Here is a 19,023-nt window from a genome sequence, read left to right on the forward strand (position 1 = left end):
AGTTTCCTTTTTTAACCTGCCAGTGCAAAGGACTGAACATAGGGCCTTCTCTCTCTCTCTCTCTCTCTCTCTCTCTCTCTCTCTCTCTCTCTCTCTGCCCCCTCCCTCCCTCCCTTCCTTTCTTAAAGTAAGGGTGTCAGGGATCCTAGGCTGGCTCAGATTTACTATGTTGCTGAGGTGGATTTTGTGAGTTCCTGATCCTTGTGGCTCCACCCCTCAGTGCTGGGATTTAGTGAACGCTGGTGGGATTGGAGACATGTACTGCCACACCCAGTCTCTGAAGCACGTTTGACTCCAGGAATCAAAAGACTTAGATCTGGAAGCAATCCTAGAGATAGCCCTCACATTCTTCTTTAGCAGCAGCATCTCATCTTGCAGCTTAATCTGCCCCTAAACCCGAGATCCTCCTGAGTCAGCTTCCGGAGTTCTGGGATGTCAGGCTATGGATGGCACCATAACTGGTTTTGGGTTTACCTGGTTTTGAATTTTATAGCTAAAGACACTGAGCCCTAAGGAGTTTAAGGTAAACTTGGGAAGCTAGGGATTGTGAGCCCAAGGACACAAATGTATGGGGGTCAAGGAGCACCCGAGGGAGCGGGGAGGGATGCTGGAAGAGAGGGAAAGAGGAAGGGGACAGAAGGAGACTCAGAGACAGAGGCTCAGGGAGGACAGCCCATGTGCTTTCTCAGCCATTGCCGTAGGAAAAGAAACCTACTTGACCTTTTCCCCAAATCAGAAAAAAAGAGCAGCTGACTTTTTCCTGCAAGTCTCATCCCCAGAAGGCTGGCTGGCTCTCCTGCTATAGCACTCTGTGACACCTTTAAGAACCCTCTGCTGCCATCAGGGACTTCAGCAAACCAGGTGGAAGGGAAGTTGAGAATATAGTTGGACCAAGGCTAGGAAAAAATCACCATGAATCCATGTGGATGCTAGGTACACAGGTCTGGTGAAGGAGGATTAAAGAGACACTCCGCCATCAGGATGCTGAGCGCAAGATCCGCTATATTCAAATTTCTCTTTTCCTCACAGTCACAGGGACTGAATGAACCCAGGGCCTCAAGCGCGCTACATCCCAGCCCTGTATTCAGTTCTGCAGGGGCTAACCGGGGAGGACACAGTTGGGTGACAGTTGGGACACAGTAGGTAGGGGCTGCTACTCAGAGCTATTTCTTGAAAGGGGTGTTCAGGATTTTTCTCTGTTTAAAGGTCAGAGCCTTTATCACAGCTGAGGATCAAACACCCCGATACCTGGTTATCATTAACACCTCCATAGCCAGACAGGAGGGAGGGAGGACAGAGAACCAGCAGTACAACAGGCAGGCAGCTGCTGGAGACCTCATTCCTCTAGCTCCAGTCCATTCGCTGGCTACCTTAAACAATTCTGTTCTGGGCACCAAGGAAAGGCAAGGCTGGATTCTGTAATTACACCGGTGGTAGCTGCTTGTTCCCTATAACATAAGTGGCAGAGAAGAAATGAAGGACTCTAAGAAGAGCTTTCGGTTTTTCCAATTGTTGCAGTAAGCGCTGATGGAATTCTGCACGCATGGGTGGGGCAGGGGGTGGGTGCTGCAGGGAAAGGGGAAACAGAGCCTGAGGGGGACTCTTGGAGGAAGCTGGGGCAGAGCCCAAGCGCCTCCCTGAGCACTGGCTGTTGCAGAAGAGGCATTTGTGAAGGATGGCCAAGGAGAGCCGTCTCACAGCTGGCTTCCATTACTGTGGGGGTGGAGGAACTGCCAAGCTCCCACAGCTGTGACCAATTGTGCAGAAGTGGGGGAGGGAAGAGAATGCCCCAGTAGGAAGGTGGCTGAGCCAGAGGGCTCAGTGATGGACGCAGGTGAGAGAGGGAGGTCAGGCCTGAGACGTTTAGTATTGGGTGGTGGTTTCCTAAGGGCTGAAGCATTGTGCTAGAACATCAGCATGTGCTTGTGAGAGTTAACATCTGGAAACGTTTCAGTTCTGGGTGCTTGGGTTCCTGAATCAGACACCCAGGAGCAGCTCAGATGATGAGCAGGCAGGTATCCAGACAGAACAACACACACGGCAGCTCTCCCGCTGCACGCCATTTCCAAGAACAGGAGTGAAGGGTTAAAACTCAGGTTGTCCTGCTCATGATGAAACCTCCCAAAAGTGTATCACCAAGCAAGACTGCCGAGTTTCTCTGACTGCACCTTTAACTCTCAAGTAACATGTCACTGAGTTTAAAAGGCACACATGGCCCTCGAAGGGTTTGGTTCTGCTATCTTCTGTGTGACTTCAGGAAGAGCCCTTCACTATCTTAGGTCGCCTGCTCTACCCCTACGGTAGGTATGAGTCGGCCTAGACGAGTCCCAGTGTCCCCTCCAGCCTTAGCAGCCACCCACTCTGACTCTGTATGACGACACATCCAGGGGCTAGAAATGGGAGCTTTCTCCTGACCCACAAAATGAGTCAAGTATATCATGGTAAGGCTTGTTAGCACGCCTGGATCGTGGAACAATGGTGACATCGCACTCGGCGGAACTATGAGATAACCCTGGTGTCCACGAACTACTGAAGGCAGTCCTGAAGCAGAAGGACTGGCAGAGGCAGCGTGAAATGGGTGGGCACTGACTTCAAGGAAAGAGCTGGGACGGACGGGTCCCAGCGAGGGACAGTTAGTGATGGGTTAGAGGACAAGAGCATTATGTACTGCTTTGTTAGCCTTTAAACCGCGCTCCAAAAGCTATCCTCCTGGTGTTCATCTTACAAACCAAGGGAGTTCACTCAGAATGTACCCTCCCACTCTGAGACAGGATCTCATATGTCCTGGGGGCCTCGAATTATGTAATGAGAACTGACCTTCTCATTCTCCTGCGTTTACCTCCTGAGTACTGGGCTACAGGTGTGGACCCCTGTGCCTGGTTTTATTAGGTGCCGGGGATTGGAACTCAGGGGTTAGAGCATACTAGCCCAGCATTCTACCATCCAAGCTACCCCCAGCTAGTGATATTTACTAATTGCTTTTCAGTGCTGGGAACTGAAGCTAGAATTTTAACAGGCTAGGCAAGTACTTCACCATCACCCTTTTTTCCTGGCCCATGACTTTACAATGTACTATCATGCTCTCAAAATTCTTTCCATAGAGCTTTTCTTAGACTCTTGTCAACCACTTGGAGAACCTGCTGGACGGGCAAAAGTATAGTATTTTGGGTGTCAGAGTGGCAAAGTGGTGGCTACCACCATTGCCAGCAGGCAGGCCATGGACAAACTCGTTTTCTGAGATGGCAAACACTGTTGAGTGCAGTTGGGTATAGAAGATATACAGGACCTCACTGAAGCTATGGAAACCGAGTCAAAATGAACGGAGAGGGGCTGAGATGGCTCAGTGGTTAAGAGCACCAAATGTTCTTCCAGAGGTCCTGAGTTCAATTCCCAGCCACCACCACATGGTGGCTCAGAACCATCTGTGGTGGGATCTGATGCACTTTTCTGGTGTGTGTCTGAAGATAGCTACAGTGTACTCAAATAAATAAATAAAATAGAGGAATGAACAAAAGAATGAATACACACAGCTACACCAGAACCTATTTGTGTAGTGACTTGTGTGTGAAACCCAAGGTTCAGACACCATTGTCAAGACTTGGTCACTACATCCCACTCATTAGCTGGGAGACGGACCTTCAGCTTCTGATTTCTTACACTGGGAAAAAGATAGAATATTAAATATTAAACACTCTGCCATCAAAAACTTTTATACAAACATGCTTATGTGCAGCCATGGTCTACAGTTGCAGGAGGTTTTTAGAGCTGATACCAGTAAATAAGAAACAAAATATTTATCATAAAGAAAATGAAGACTGGTATAGGGCAATATTTATCTGGGTTGTTATGGAGACAGAGCAGGCCATCATAACAGCATTCTTTGCTTTCCCTCTGTCAAGCTCGAGCTTGACAGAACCTTTAGAAACACTCAGTGTCCACCCTAAAGATGAAACAGAGCAAACATGTTATTTTAAATGTGATAGGTTTTTGGCTCAACTTCAAACCCTTCTGTAAGTCAGAGTGTCTGTCCCCGACTCCCAGTGAGTTTCTCTCCAGTGCTCAGACTTCTCAACAAAGATAACTAAATGCACTGGGGGGTGGAGGAGGTCAGGGTGGGGTAGGAGGAAAGTGCTGAGGGCAGCTAATGTCCACCACAGATGCCACAGGGTCACTCCCTGGGTTTGTCATCTATGGTGTTCTCATGCTCCGATCGGTGGCCTCACTGAGACTGGGGCATGGAAGAAAGAGGGGTAGGGTAGATTCTCCCTTCCACCATCAGCTGAAGAGGATTGGGACCCGTGTGTGCTCAGCAGAGGAGCGGCTCAGATGAAGGCAACAGCTGGGACTTACGCTAATGATTTTCTTCTCAGAATCGTCCAGAACAAGAAACATGCAGCCTCTTCCCCGGCCCCTTGTTTGTTAAGGCTTGGACAGAGAACCTTCATTTCCCCATGGCTACTACCCAATACATCTATCAGAAACGAATAGATCCTTCCACCAGGCCTACGAATCAGAGAATCTTATGGAACATGGTGCCAGGAGACTTGGAGGCTCTTAGCCCAGGGAGTCTGATCATTTCAGATCTCAGAGAAACCTACTCACACTACCCACTGGGGCCCCTGTTGGAAAGGCCACCAAGAGAAGGAAGGTTCTAGACGAAAATACTTAGCTTCCGTAGCCACAAAGGAAGAGAAAAGAATCTCAAACCTTTTCAAGACAGGCTCTTGCTATGTTGACAAGACCAACCTGAAACTCAAAGACAGTCTACCTCAGCCGACTCACACCGGAATACAGGCAGCCTACACCACCAGACTCTCAAAGGGTCCCCGTGGCCTACCTGGCAAACACTTCCTGCATTCCTGTGGATACAGGGCCCAGAGGCTGTCCTGTCAGCCCCACCACCACTGCGCGGCAGTTCCTAGCCTCCCCCCCAACCCCCATTATCTCCAGTGTCAGGCAGCTTTCCAGTGCCTGAGGAGGCATAAAACTTCACCACATTCCTGCTGCAAAAGAAACACACACTGGGCAATGGGTAGCCCTCTGCAGCCTGCTTGCTGAAGCCTCAGAGGGCAATGTAGTGCCTCTTTGCTACCATAGGCTGTTCACAGAAAGCACAACTCCAAGAGCAGACTGTCATGGAAGGTGAGGTGAGGAGAAAAAGACTGAAGGCCCTCCGGGGCTGAGGCCCCAGGGGAGCCCACACCGGTGCAGGGGGATCTGTTCAGAGGGGTTGGCTAGCGTGCAATCTGCCCTCTCAGAAATATGCCCAGGAGAGAGCAGGTGGGTTGTATACTTTTCTTGACAGTTGGGTAGAAGGTTTCCTCCAGTTTTCTAATATCCTGAGCCCAAGCTGCCCTTTAGACATTACCTCCCTGTCTCTTCCTACCTTTCCTTTCAGTGTTCTCTGACCAGAAAGTGCGTACATGATGCTTGGTTGGCCTGCTCAGTTTCAGCTGTTCTCATGGTCGTGGGCATCTTCTCCAGTCTGGCCTTCCCTAGTCTAACACCTTCACCCCCTGAGGCAGTCCCCGAGGGGCTGGGTCCGACCCCCACTCCTGGCAGGTGCTGGGTTTATTTAGCTGGTCTCCACATTATGCCAAGGCCTTTCTGAAATCCATCTTTTCCCTCTTCCCTGAATCCAAGGGAATGGGGGTTGTTGGGGAAAGGTGAGTGGGCCCTCCAGAACATGGAGATAGTCACCACAGAGCTGATGAAATCTGATCCTGGTCACTAAAGGGTTATTACTCATCCCTGGCTTCCAGGGCTCGAGCCCCAACATCTCTAGCCCCAACATCGGGAGCTCTCTGTGTGAATTCCCCAGTGCCCAGGAGCTTGGAGAGCTGCCCGGCTCCTAGCACCAGCTGCAGGCTGAAGACAGGGCCTGCTTCCTGAGCTGACAGAAATGCACAGGGAACAATGATGGTGACATTTAAAAGTGAACAGAGAGCTCAGACATGAGGTGGGGCAGCCAGGGAATAGCCAAATGGCAACGGTCCAAAGAGGAGCATCCTAAAGGTGACCAGTTGGATGCACTGAGCACAGGGCGGGATTGCTGACCCCTCCCCAGCCCCCTGATGAGTTCCACGTTGAAACATGGTGTCCTTTTCATTCTCCATCCCCCTCTTTGTTCTCTGCAGCAACTCAGTCATTTCCTCTCCAAACCACAGACAGCACTGCTCTTCTTGTTAGCTCCTGGCGTGCCTCCTTTCCAGATGGCCTCCACTATTTTAGCTGTTGGTGGCCCCCTTGTTGGCCTTTCCTGGAGTGGCAGGTTCACATAGTCTCCCGTGGTTCTAAAAAGCTCCAGGTCAGTGTTTTAGAATTTTTTTTTTAAAAGCCATACATTTATTGTGTGAGTGTGCATGCATACACACACACAGGGAAATCAGAGGACAGCTTTGTGGGAGTTGGTTCTCTCCTTGCACTGGGTAGGCCCTGGGGACTGAACTCAGGTTGTCTACCTTGATGGCAGGCTCCTTTATCTGCTGTGCTCCTCAGTGTTTTCATTTGTTTAGTTTTTAGAGATTAGGTCTTACTAGGTGGTCCATGGTACCCTGAACTCATAGAGATCTGCTGGCCTCTGCCTCCAGAGTTCTGGAATTAAAGGGCTGAGATCATGAAAATGATGGAACCATTCCTTTGCTAGAATCCAGAATCAAGATTTACTCACTCATTATGTATACAGTATTCTGCCTGCCAGAAGAGGGCAGATGGTTGTGAGCCACCATGGCTTGCTGGGAATTGAACTCAGGACCTCTGGAAGGACAGCTAGTGCTCTAGTTTCTGAGCCATCTCTCCAGCCCACCAATGCAAATTCTTATTTCCTTCTGGACATTCTTTGATTTGTGATGTGGCCTTCAGAATCAGAGAATATGTTCACTGGGACCTGGGTGGCATCCGATGGGATAGTGTGTGTGTGTGTGTATTTGATTTTTTTGGTTTAGCTTAATAACAAACAGGGAAGGGATGTCTTGGGTAAGTCTGTAATCTTCTACCTAGTCCTAGCCTTGTGGTCTTTCTCTGAGTTGAACCTTGTCTTCTCTGCTTCTGTCTCATCTCTTCCTGCCTAAGCTCGTTCTCCACTCCAATCAGGGAGCTGCCTCACAGTCCCTGAGGGTGACATGTTCAGTCTCTACTATCCTTGCCTTTGTACAGACAGCTCCCTGCGACATGCTCTCAGTCTTTTTTTTTTTAAGATTTATTTATTGTTATAAGTAAGAACACTGTAGCTGTCTTCAGACACACCAGAAGAGGGAGTCAGATCTCATTATGGGTGGTTGCGAGCCACCATGTGGTTGCTGGGATTTGAACTCTGGACCTTTGGAAGAGCAGTCAGTGCTCTTACCCACTAAGCCATCTCGCCAGCCCCACATGCTTTCAGTCTTAGCACCAAGTCAGCTGTTCCACGAAGGTGAGGAGTGGCCTCTGTTATCTCCCGAACTCACTGCCTCTAACAAGCCCTCCCAACATGGTGTGGTATAGTCTGCTTACTTCTTGGTCCCCCAACAGAATTAGAACTCTGGAGGGCAGGTCCACGTTCTCATAGGAGAGAGTGCCTAGCCCACAGTGAGATCCATGGAAAGCAGGCCAAACAGCAGAGAGGCATGGGCACCACGCAGTTCTACCTCCCTTTACCTCATGAGTGAGCCTCACAGGCCTCCAGGTCATCCTTGTCTCCCAGAATCCAATCTACACCCCGAGAGTCTAAGTCTAAGCATCATTTACAGGTATTGTCAGAAGTGGCAGAGGTTGGTACCTGAGTTTGTCTGCGATGAAGATGACTCTCCTTTCCAGAAGGAGGGAGGCAAAGACACTGACCAAGTGTCGGACGCTGAGAGAGGAGAACAGAGACTCAAAGTCCACGTGCTCTAGCCGGGAGTCCAGCGGTCGGCACAGCTCAATCACCTGCCAGGGAACAGGAACTTCTAAGGTGGGCGTACACAGCAGGCCTCTCCGTGGCCTTTGCACAAGCGATCCACTAGCATGGGAAAGGGAAGGGAAAGGAAGGAATATGGGAGTGGGGACGGAGGTATGTTAGAGAAGCAGGCACCTCATGCTTGGTTGAGGAGAGCTTGGACAAGGAAAATGGATGGCAGTGTCCATGGTCCTTGGCCATAGTAGGAGACTCCTCCTGGAAGAGTGTATCTGCATGCCCCTTGGACGGTTTACATGAAAACTGACCTAGTCTTAGAGACCTGGAAGAAATCCTGTCTTCTAAAGGTTTGTTTCTGCTAGGAGTAAATCCTAGGCCTGAGCATGTAGCCTAGACTGGCTTCAAATTTAGCTTACGGTGGTCTTGAACTATCTATGTATGTATGTATGTATGTATGTACCTATCTATAATTGTGTCTGTGATGTGTGTATGAGTGCAGGAACACATATGCCAAGGCACATACATATATGAAGGTCAGAATTCAACTTTCAGGAGCCTGTTCCCCCTTCTACTATGGGTTCCAGAGATCACTCTAGTCATTGGCTTGACAGGATGGTGTATGGGAGTTTCTCCTGCATGTGTGTGCGCACCATGAGCATGCAATGCAGCACCCATAGAGGCCATCAGAGCTTCTAGAACTGGAGCTACAGATGCCCGTGAGTGACCATGTGGGTGCTGGGAATCAAAGCTGGGTCCTCTGGAAAAATAACCAACACTCTTAACCACTGAACCATCTCTCCAGCCCCATGGCCTTGAACTCTTGATCCTCCTACCTCCATCTTCCAGAGGCTGAGATTAAAGGTGTGCACTACCGTGTCTAGCAGTTCCAGTCACTACGGTGTGTTTTCCTAGCTTTTAAGCTTGCTATGTTTTAGCATCTTTTCCCTTACTGTCTGATGGGATCCTGGATTTATTACAAGTTGCATGTGTGAGTTTCTAAGTTTCTCTGTAAAGAGCAGGCTTCGGCACAGTGTCGTGAGTAGAGACTAGCTTTTCCTCAACCATAGCACCCACTGAGAACTCTCCCCACACTGGGGCTCCCTCACTCCTAACCTTCAGCTACAATTCCATGGTCAGCTGACTACACCCGGATGGGGTGGTTTTGGGTTCCCAACAACTGCTCAGCACTGGACAACTGGGTTGATCTGGTTTGCTCCGGATGTACCCTCATCTCTTCTGTGTCTAGAAGCAACTGGTTGCCAACAGAGATCCAAGGCTGGAAGAGACCAGTGCTCTGATGTTTTCAGGGATCAATGGTGTGAAGAGAGAGGAAAACATATGTTGTCATCAGGTCCCAGGTCCTGACCAGGTCAAGGACAGGCTTTGAAGCCTAGGGTAGATATCAAGTACACCCAAGACAGTCTTCACTGGAAAAGTTAGAAAGTGATGCAGGCCCAAGATGTGAATAGATCTAAATAACACTGATGACTGACTGAGCTTTGAAAGGAAGCCAAGGAGGCACAGTGCATGTCTGTGGACAAACCTCATGTGGTCCAGCATGGCTCTTGCTGGCTGCTCCCAGGGGCCGAGCCTAGGCTGGACAGACTGGACTGAGGGTGGGTGAAGACTGACCACTGAACTGGATGCCCTGCTGAAAGACACAGCCTCTCCAGCCATGGGGACGCGGCTGGCTGGACCACCTGCTCTCCTGGCAGAGGAAATGAATCCGACAGCTTACCTCAGTCCCCGAGCCTGGCAGGAAGTTCTTGACAATGATGGTTTTGCCCAGGGCTGGGAAAGGGGCTTCCATAACGCTCCTCATGAGGGGCTGCACGAGGGCAGGGGAGATTCCTCTCCTCTTTTCCACCTCATCCAAGATCTACGGGAATAAGAAAAGCACCTCAGCTCTGCCGAAGTCAGTGTGCTCAGTTCTGGTGCAGCGGACCTGCCAGAGTGGCTCAAGGATTGGGGGGATGGAGTGTGGGAGCTCATGGGGGCTACAGCTGATGGCTTCTTAGGGGCATAAAGTCGGTTTCCCTTTTCTCTCTTTCTTTTTTTAAAAAAGATTTATTTATTTAATGTATATGGGTACACTGTAGCTGTACAGATGGTTGTGAGCCTTCATATGGCTGTTGGGAATTGAATGTTTAGGACCTCTGCTCACTCTGGTCAACCCCACTCGCTCAGGTCAGCTCTGCTTGCTCAGTCCTTGCTTGCTCCGGCCCAAAGATTTATTTATTATTATACATAAGTACACTGCAGCTATCTTCAGACGCACCAGCTGGGATTTGAACTCAGGACCTTCTGAAGAGCAGTCAGTGCTCATAACTGCTGAGCCATTTCGCCAGCCCAAGTTGGTTTTCTTTAAAGATGTGGCTGGCCCCTGTATGTTGACCACAGTCCAGTGGATGGCTCCATACTCATGAGTGTATATATAGATGGCACACACGGAATATACAGCTACTAACAGACAAGGGGGCTGGTCAAGAGCACTGACTGCTCTTTTGGAAGATTTGAGTTTGATTCTCAGCACCCACGTGGTGGCTCACAACTATCCTTAACACCAGCTCCAAGGAACCTGACACCCTCTTCTGGCCTCCACAGGTATTGCATGACAAAACCCCACATACATAAAATAAAATAAAATAAATAAATCCTAAAAACAACAAACAACAACAAAAGCCAGCACAGTGGCACATGTCTTTAATCAAAGCACTTGGGAGGCAAAGGCAGGCAAAACTCTGTGACTTCCAGGCTAGCCTGGGCTACATAGGGAGTTCCAGGTCAGCTAGGGCTACATAGTGAGACCTGATCATAAACAAATAAACAAACAACAATAAAGGTTTCATGAAGGTAGGGGTGGGGTGGGTCTCAGGAGGAGTTAGGGGGAGAAAGAGGGATGAATATGATTAAAAATAAACCCAAAGCGAAAACAGACAAAAAACATGTACATGTATGGAATTCTCAAAGAATTAATAAAAATATGTAACAGTCTCCCCAAAGAATTAGGGGGAGCCCTGAAGTTCTTTTTTCTTTTTTCTTTTTTTTTTTTTTGAGACAGGGTTTTTCTGTGTAGCCCTGGCTGTCCTGGAACTCACTTTGTAGACAAGGCTGGCCTCGAACTCAGAAATCCGTCTGTCTCTGCCTCTGCTGGGATTAAAGGTGTGCACCACCACGCCCTGAAGTTCTTATCAGGGGCTTCTGGGTCCTTTTACCACGTGCTTTGTACTTCACACTACTCATTAATAGGGAAGCCACAGCCTCTTCCTGCTGCTTTGACTTGTGATTTGCTGACTAATCCACGTACATTTTTTTATTCCTCGGCTATGTGCATAATAGGGACTGAGCTTCAACTCTGACCCCTTTGTTCTTTTCTCTGGGTCTGTTTCTTCTTCAGGATACCAGTTCTTCTAGGAGCCACTCTGGACACACCCTTCACTAACTCTCATTTCTTAAACTAGTGATGAGAGACACAGATAAGAAATGAAGAGATGGGGGGAGGAGGGTATGGGGGACTTTTGGGGTAGCATTTGAAATGTAAATGAAGAAAATACCTAATAAAAAATTGGAAAAAGGAAGAAAAAAAAAAAGAAGCGAAGAGATGGGGCTGGAGAGATGGCTCAGCAGGTAAGAGCACTGACTGTTCTTCCGAAGGTCCTGAGTTCAAATCCCAGCAACCACATGATGGCTCACAATCATCTGTAATGGGATCTGACGCCCTCTTCTGGTGTGTCTGAAGACAGCTACAGTGTACTTACATATAATAATAAGTAAATCTCTAGGCCAGAGACAGCAGGGTCGACTGGAGTGAGCAGAGGTCCTGAATTCAAATTCCCAGCAGCCATATGATGGCTCACAACTGTACAGCTACAGTGTACTCATGTATATAAAATAAATAAATACATCTTTTAAAAAAAAGGAGAAATGAGGAGAGAGCAAAGAAATGGGGAGTAAAATACTAAGATTGAAAGCAACAGATGGAGCTGGAGAGATGGCTCAGAGGTTAAGAGCCCTGGCTGCTCTTCTAGAGGTTCTGAGTTCAATTCCCAGCAACCACATGGCGGCTCATAACTCTCTATAAGGAGGTCTGGTGCCCTCTTCTGGCCTGCATGCATACAGAGCATACATAAGAAATAAATAAATAAATAATTTAAAAAAAGCAGCAGGAGGTGGGTTGCAGCTGTGGATGGGTGCTGCTGCAGATGGGGTGCTCCTGAAGATGGGTGCTGCTTCCTGGGTCTCTCTGGGCTTGCCCTGTCTCCCACTCTCTCTCTGGGCAAGTGCTCACCTTTGAAAAGAGGCTGAAGCATCCCAGGCGGCTCACAATGCAATAAACCTCAGGAAGCCGCTTCCCTTTGCCCCCAGGCTGTTTGGGAAAGAAACAGAAGGATATGGTGAGTGTTAGGTCCCGGAAGGTGGAACCCCATGCCCTGGAGCTATCCTGTGTCCCTTGTGGAACACTCAGTAAGGCAGGCACTTGTTATCACCCCATTTTACCATTCAGAACTCTGTTAGATCATTGTATGCATTTTTGCTTTAAAAATGCTTATGCCAGCCGGGCAGTGGTGGCGCACACCTGTAATCCCAGCACTTGGGAGGCAGAGGCAGGCAGATTTCTGAGTTCGAGGCCAGCCTGGTCTACAGAGTGTGTGCACAGAGAAACCCTGTCTCATAAAAACAAAACAAAAAACAAAACAAAACAAAAAAAAGAAAAAAGAAAAAAGCTTATGCCATTTATTTATTTATGAACTTACTTATATTTGTGTGTGTGTGTGTGTATGTATATCACAGCACATATGTGGCGGTCAGAGGACAACTTGCAGGTCAGTTCTCTCTTTCCAAGAACAAGTCAGACACCCTGGAACTGGAGTTATAAATGCCCGTGAGCCTTCAGGTACATTCTGGGTACCAAATCTAGGCTCTTTGCAAAAGTCACAAGTGCTCTAAGTCCCTAAGCCATATATCCAGCCCCTGTGGGTCCTGAGACTCAAACTCAGGTCATCAGCCTTGGCATCAAGGACCTATATCTCCTGAGCCATGTAGCCTGCCCTACTTGTATTCTTTGGGAGGCCCCAGGTCAAGGGTTTCTTTCTTTCTTTCTTTCTTTCTTTCTTTCTTTCTTTCTTTCTTTCTTTCTTTCTTTCTTTCTTTCTTTCTTTCTTGGTTTTTCGAGACAGGGTTTCTCTTTATAGCCCTGGCTATCCTGGCACTCACTTTGTAGACCAGGCTGGCCTCGAACTCAGAAATCCACCTGCCTCCTGCCTCCCAAGTGCTGCAATTAAAGGAGTGCGCCACCACGCCCGGCTTAGTTTCTTTTCTTTTTTTTTTCTTTTTGGTTCGGGTGAAGGGTTTAAATGCATGGGTGCTGTATGTGGTCTGAGGACCATAAGGTCAGGAGGCCTGTTTACCTGCTTCGCTGTAGCCCCTCCTACCAGTTGTTTGAGAGGGAATGTCCTAATATCATAATCAGTACCCTAAATGAGAACTTATTTCTGAAGACCCTGTGGTGTCACAGTGCACCACTCTGCTGTCACTGTGCTTACTGTGATGTCACAGTGCTCCACTGTGCTATCAGAGTGCTGCACTGTAGTGTCACAATGCTCCACTCTGGTGTCACAGTGTTCCACTGTGGTGTCACATTGCTCCACTGTGATGTAACATTGCTCCACTGTGATGGCACAGTGCTGCACTGTGCCATCACAGTGCTCCACTGTACGGTCAGAGTGCTCCACTATAGTGTCACAGTGCTCCACTGTGATGTCACATGCTCCACTGTGGTGACAGTGTGTTCCACTGGGGTGTCACAGTGCTCACTGGGAAATCACTTTAAACTCATTTTCAAGGGAAAAGGACCAGTTGATCTCAACACTTTAAAGCAATCATAATAACATGGATATCCTTCCACTTACCCTCTTTGGTTGTTAGCCTTGCTTTTTATCCATCAAGTCAAAATATATTAAACATTTAAAGTGTCACACAGTAGCCACCCCCTTCCATCCTCCCTGCAATGGCTGGAGATAAGACACCAGGGCCACCTATGACCTATATACACCTCTATCTCTTTCAAACACATTTCTATGCTTGGCATCCTTAGAGGTCAGAAGAGCAAGTTGGATACTCTGGAACTGTAGGTGTGGATGGTTGTGAACCACCAGGTGCGTTCTGGAATCCAAACCCAGGGGTTTTGTTTTTGTTTTTGTTTTTTTGTTTTTAAAACAAGCAGTGCTTTAAGCCCCTGTGCCAGCCCTCTCTGCCCCTCCCCACCAGGTTCTGATTTTTAATTTTAAAAATGGATATCTTTACATTATTTGAATCTTCTCACCAACTATTCTAAATGTTCTCATTCAGCAATCAGGGTCTGTTGAATGATGTTTTATCACAGAGGAAATTTAGCTTAAGCAAAGAAAGATCTTTAATTTTGGGAAAAAAATCAATGAAGTGCTTTCTTTTTATTTTGGTTTTTCGAGACAGGTTTATCTGTGTAACAGCCTTGAAGGTCCTGGAACTCATCCTGTAGATCAGGCTGGCCTTAAATTCAAAGATTCGCCTGTCTCTCTGCCTTCTGAGTATTGGGATTAAAGGTGTGTGCCACAATACCTGGCAGTGAAGTGTTTTCTTTTTCCTTTCTTTTTTTTTTTAAAGATTTATTTATTATTATATCTAAGTACACTGTAGCTGTCTTCAGATGCACCAGAAGAGGGCATCTGATCTCATTACGGATGGTTGTGAGCCACCATGTGGTTGCTGGGATTTGAACTCAGGACCTTCGAAAGAGCAGTCGGTGCTCTTAACCACTGAGCCATCTCTCCAGCCCAGTGAAGTGTTTTCTAATGATGGAAATGATCACTTCTACCTAAGGAAACCCAGTGAGTTTCCAAATTTCCAAATCAATTTCTGTGCGCATGTGTGTGTGTGTCTGTCTGTGTGTCTGTGTGTGTGTCTGTATGTGTGTGTGTGTCTGTGTGTGTATCTGTCTGTGTGTGCACATGTGTGTGTGCCTGTGTGTGTCTTTCTGTCTGTGTGTGTCTGTGTGTGTGTGTCTCTGTGTGTGTCTGTCTGTGTGTGTGTCTGTGTGTGTCTTTCTGTCTCTGTGTGTCTGTGTGTGTGTCTGTCTGTGTGTGTCTGTGTGTGTGTGTGTGTGTGTGTGTGTATGTCTGTCTGTGTGATTTGAGACAGGTTACCCCTGAACTCAGGAGCTTCTTGCCCATCGTCTTTACTTCTTTGGTACTAGGATTGCAGGTGCACATTTCCAGGGCTAGCCTTATCTGTGTTCTTAACTCCCTGGTTAACCTGCCACCACCTGCTCCTTCCCCAGCAGCACAGGTGACATCTGAGTGTCAAGGAACTGGGTCTCTGGGAAGCTCTGGCTGAGTGAAAGGCAGAGTACTAACCAGCAGTCTTCGGCAGTAACCGAACCTTCTGCTCCCGTCTTCTCCAGTTAAGACAAACGAGAATGTTTCACTGTGGTTGTGGAAACAAAAACAGGTTACAAAATGTGACAAACCCCAAAGGGACACCCCCTACTGGAGTGATGAAGTGGAAGTAAGCAAGGGGGAACGGCAGGAGAGGCCGCTCAGGCTCCTTGCTCAGACTGCCCATCTCTTTTTGAGACTTGGGTCACCCAAGTAAATGTCAAGGAGGTGGATTGAAAATGTCCAGGGAGGAAATGACTGCCCCACAATGCTGTCACCTGAGGTATCCTAGGGCTTAGACACAGCTATTATTCACTACTGTGACTACAGAGAGGGGCAAGGGATGGCTGTTTGTCTCCATTCGTGGAAGGTGAGGATGTGACTCAGGAGGGAACAGCTGAGGAGAGAACAGGTCTGGGCCTTTCTCAGGACTGCCTGCAGTGTGGTTCTCTCACAGGACTGTTCACACACAGCCACCCTGAGGCTTGCCTTTCAGACTGCAGGCCAGCAGCGAGTCTCAAGTACTCAGCATATGAGCCTAATGAGTTGGGCGACAGCTGACGGCTAACACTGGTTCTAAAGCAGAAATGTGAACAGATCCCAATCCTAGCAGCAGCTAGAGAAGCCACTGGAAGGCTTCCCGAGCCCTTTCTGGGTGGGTGAGGACGGATGACGGCTGCTTTCCTAACTTCTCCCAGGTTAGGATTGTATCCAGGAGGTCTGAAACACACACAGCTCCAGACTGTGTGGAGGCTTCACAAATGCCCACTTAGAAGGGCACCTTTTATCTCAGGGAAGTTTTTAAAACCCACAGGGGAAATCTCTAGGCTGGTACCCATCAGGATTGCTTAACTCCTGAGTTACAACCTCTGTACCTCCGACATCCAACTCTCAAACCTTGGATGTGGATGGGGCTGTTGGAACCGCTTACCTGGTAAACTCCTGGACAGGAGCCCAGTCCTTGGCATCAGGGAAGCAGAACTGGGGGATAGCCTTCAGCTGGTCCTCAGCCTCTCTCATGAACTTGAATGACTTTTCTAACTGCAGAGAGAAAGATGGGAGAGGGTCACAGACTAAACCTCAATAAGGAACAAAGAGGTAAAGTCTCTGTGTTCCCTTCTCTGGCTGTGACTACAATTCAGCCACTTCCTGGAGAAGGGTTTGAAGCCTATCTGTGGGCTAATTTCCCGCAGACAATCCAACTGTAGTTTGAGAGGGCAATCAGGAGACAGGCAATCACGTGCTGCAGAGAGACGTTCTGATTAATATTCTGGAATACAGGCTTCTAGGCAGTGAAGAAGTCTCCGTGGCCGTCCCTCCCAAAGGGCGCTCGTGGATCTGGGAGGTGTGCTGGCCATCAGCTCTTCTGACTGCCAAGTGTGGTAATAATCAGTGACTATGAACAGCAAGATCACAATGCACCTCGAAACCAACTGGTCCCACGGCGTCACTGAACGTGGAGCTGGAAGGGAGCTTAGACGTCAGGAGGCCTACACTCTCATTTTAGAAGGAAGGAAACATGCCCTGTGACGATGGTAAGTGATTTGTCCTGGTCACACAGTGAGTTTAGAGTGGGGAGGGAAGGTGGTCGCGAAGGCTGGTGGCTCTGCCTCCGGCACTCAGCACAGAATCCCAGGCAGTATAGATGGGAAGGATGAGGATCAACTGAAGTCTAATTTAGAAATTATAGTTAGCCGGGCGTGGTGGCGCACACCTTTAATCCCAGCACTCGGGAGGCAGAGGCAGGCGGATTTCTGAGTTCGAGGCCAGCCTGGTCTACAAAGTGAGTGCCAGGACAGCCAGGGCTACACAGAGAAACCCTGTCTCGAAAAACCAAAAAAAAAAAAAAAAAAAAAAATAGAAATTATAGTTAATGTCATGAAGACTGGGCATGGTCATGCATCCATCAGTAGGAATCCGTTTTCATTTTATAGGTGTTTTTTGTTTTGTTTTGTTTTGATTCTTATTTATTTACTTTTATGTATATGTGTGTGCACCTGGATGTGTTTATGTGCACTACATTTGTGAAGGTGTCCTTGGAGGTCAGAGGGCATTGTATCCTATGGAGCTGTTGTGAGCCACCTGCTATGGGGGCTGGGAACCGGATGAAATACCCCTCACAGAGTAGTAATAAGTGCTCTTAACCATTAAGCCATCTCTCCAGACCCCTGTTTTGCTTTTTTTGAGCCGGGGTCTCAGTATGTAGTTCAGGCTGGTTTTAAACTCACAAAGACTCTCCTGCCTAAAGTGCTAGGATTACAGGTGTGAGCAACCACACGTGGCTTAATGAAATATTATTAGTGTGACAATGTGGACTCCCAACGTTGAATAAAGGGACTATTGGACTGTGGGATAAAACTCATTTCTTAAAAGCGTATAAAAAAGTCTGGGCATGGTGATACACCACTTTAATCTCATTACTGGAGGGGCAGAGGCAGGAAGATCTCTGAGTTTGAGGCCAGCCTGGTCTACATGGTAAGTCCCAGGTAATCAGGATGAAACAGAGATCCTGTCTCAACATGCACACATGTACCCAGGCAAACAAGCACTATCCAAAAAACCTCTGAACAACAAAATCATCAAAAATCTAAATAAAAAGGTCCAAGTCTGGGCTATAGAGAAGACTCTGTCTTGGGGCTAGAGAGATGGCGCAGCTGTTAAGAGCATTCTGGTCTTCCTGAGTTCCATTTCTACCAACCACATGGTGGCTCACAACCATCTATACTGGGATCTGATGCCCTCTTCTGGCATGTAGGCACACATGCAGACAGAGCACTCATATACATTAAATAAACAAATAACATCTTAGAGAGAGAGAGAGAGAGAGAGAGAGAGAGAGAGAGAGAGAGAGAGAGAGAGAATGAATGAATTTCAAAACAAAACAAAGAGAGCTGGAGGCTTGGCCCAGTTAAGAGTAGTGACTGCTCTTCCGGAGGTCCTGAGTTCAATTTCCAGCAACCACATGGTGGCTCACAACCATGTAATGGGATCTGATGCCCTCTTCTGGTGTGTCTGAAGACAGCTACAGTGTACTCATATACTTAAACTAATAAATCTTAAACAAAACAAGGAGGCCCAGAATGATCCAGAATGAAAAAAATAAAACAGATTTACATAAGAAATATCAGGAGCCAGATACACTTCCAACAGTGAAAGACCAGTTAAACAAAGGAGGGCTCCCTACATACTGGGGCATTAGAGAACTTCAAAAACATATGCTTCAGAATTTGAACTAAATGTGTTTTAAAATAATATGCTCACAAGCATATTTGTGCATGGAACATGCTATGAAAACCATAGCTATGACTGCAGAATAACAATAGAGGAAACACAGTATGAGGAAGGACTAGAAGCCAAAACAACAGCTAGCCGTGGGTGACTCTTGCAGATTGTGGGTGACTGTTTTCTTTGTCTTCCTGAATTAGCTCTGTTTTTAATAGTGACTTAACTATCCCCTAAAAGGTTTTTTTTTTTTTTTTTTTTTTTTTTTAGTTGGAGTCTGAGTCTAAAGGCTCCAGGCAGCAAATGGCAAGCATTTAGCAGCTCTAATGACTCAGTAATTAATTCATGACTTAATGCCTTTGTTCTGGTACCCCAATTAAGTGTTACCATGTGTACAGCAATGTGCTGAGCCCTGAGGGCAATGCAGAATGACAAGCCGGTCCTCACGCCTTGGCGCCTACTGGGGCTCTCAACTGGGCTATAAGTATGAGCTTGTCTCACATGGATCCACTGGGC

General features: G+C 47.7%; 1 protein-coding gene across 4 annotated transcripts in view; it reads right to left on the reverse strand.

The window, feature by feature from the left end:
- Dennd2a (DENN domain containing 2A) overlaps nucleotides 1-19,023 on the reverse strand; it is a 94,215-nt gene that overhangs the window by 8,967 nt on the left and 66,225 nt on the right. For all 4 annotated transcript variants that reach the window (XM_029478945.1, XM_029478947.1, XM_029478946.1 and 1 more), the window contains exons 9-13: nucleotides 16,217-16,326; nucleotides 15,265-15,334; nucleotides 12,162-12,239; nucleotides 9,612-9,752; nucleotides 7,757-7,905 (exon numbers count right to left, since the gene is read on the reverse strand). In XM_029478945.1, coding sequence (XP_029334805.1) covers nucleotides 7,757-7,905; nucleotides 9,612-9,752; nucleotides 12,162-12,239; nucleotides 15,265-15,334; nucleotides 16,217-16,326 — 548 coding nt within the window. The remainder of the gene's footprint in view (nucleotides 1-7,756; nucleotides 7,906-9,611; nucleotides 9,753-12,161; nucleotides 12,240-15,264; nucleotides 15,335-16,216; nucleotides 16,327-19,023) is intronic.

Source organism: Mus caroli, chromosome 6 (genome assembly GCF_900094665.2).
Source record: "Mus caroli chromosome 6, CAROLI_EIJ_v1.1, whole genome shotgun sequence".
NCBI lineage: Eukaryota > Metazoa > Chordata > Mammalia > Rodentia > Muridae > Mus > Mus caroli.